At 45.6% G+C, this 655-nt stretch overlaps 1 protein-coding gene across 1 annotated transcript in view; it reads right to left on the bottom strand.

Moving 5' to 3' along the window:
* LOC118330766 (GRAM domain-containing protein 2A-like) overlaps positions 1-655 on the bottom strand; it is a gene marked incomplete at both ends in the record, with an annotated part of 3795 nt that overhangs the window by 1230 nt on the left and 1910 nt on the right. The window contains 3 exon segments of the mRNA XM_035665440.1: positions 53-112; positions 210-281; positions 367-465. Of these exon segments, the coding sequence (XP_035521333.1) occupies positions 53-112; positions 210-281; positions 367-465 (231 nt within the window).

Raw genomic sequence — 655 nt, forward strand, 5'->3', positions numbered from 1 at the left:
CTTAAAGGGTTAAAATGATATTTTTAATTTCATATTTAGTTTCTTTTGTTACCATGGACAGAGAGCTGGGCTCCTCCAGGTACTGCTTCAGACTCAGACTCTTCCCGTTCACCTAGAAACAGTCAGACAGAAAGAAACCGGACTTACTGACGTCTGCCAATGTGATTGTTTATAATAAGACTGAATCAGAAGAGTGACGGTCCACAAACCTGCAGGTGAGTGCAGATCCTCCTGAGGACGTCGTAGACGCTGTCTCTGGACAGCAGGGACACAAACACATACTGCAGAGAGACAGACAGGCAGGTTATAGAGCGGGCCAGTACACTCGCTCAGGCTGTATGTGTGATAATGTCTCTGCTGTGGTACCTTCTGTCCAGTATCCATGGTGATAGCCAGGCCGTTTGGCACCAGGCCGGCCGTCTTGTGTTTCTTCACCAGCCGAACTGACACCACCGGGATACAGACCTGCAGGTTCAGAGGAGGACGGGGATGTAAGTTTTAGTGTGAAAGTATGAGCAGCCGGAGAGGCCATAATTCATTCAGGCCCTGTTAGACACATACATTAATATTTACTCTTCATCATCTTATTTTCATTCATACACCGATTTTTATTCTCACACATTCATTTTGCTTTCTAGAGTTACGTGTTGTTACA

This window comes from Morone saxatilis, unplaced genomic scaffold (genome assembly GCF_004916995.1).
Source record: "Morone saxatilis isolate NCDOM2014 unplaced genomic scaffold, NCSU_SB_2.0 Contig2, whole genome shotgun sequence".
In the NCBI taxonomy this organism is placed as follows: Eukaryota; Metazoa; Chordata; class Actinopteri; family Moronidae; genus Morone; species Morone saxatilis.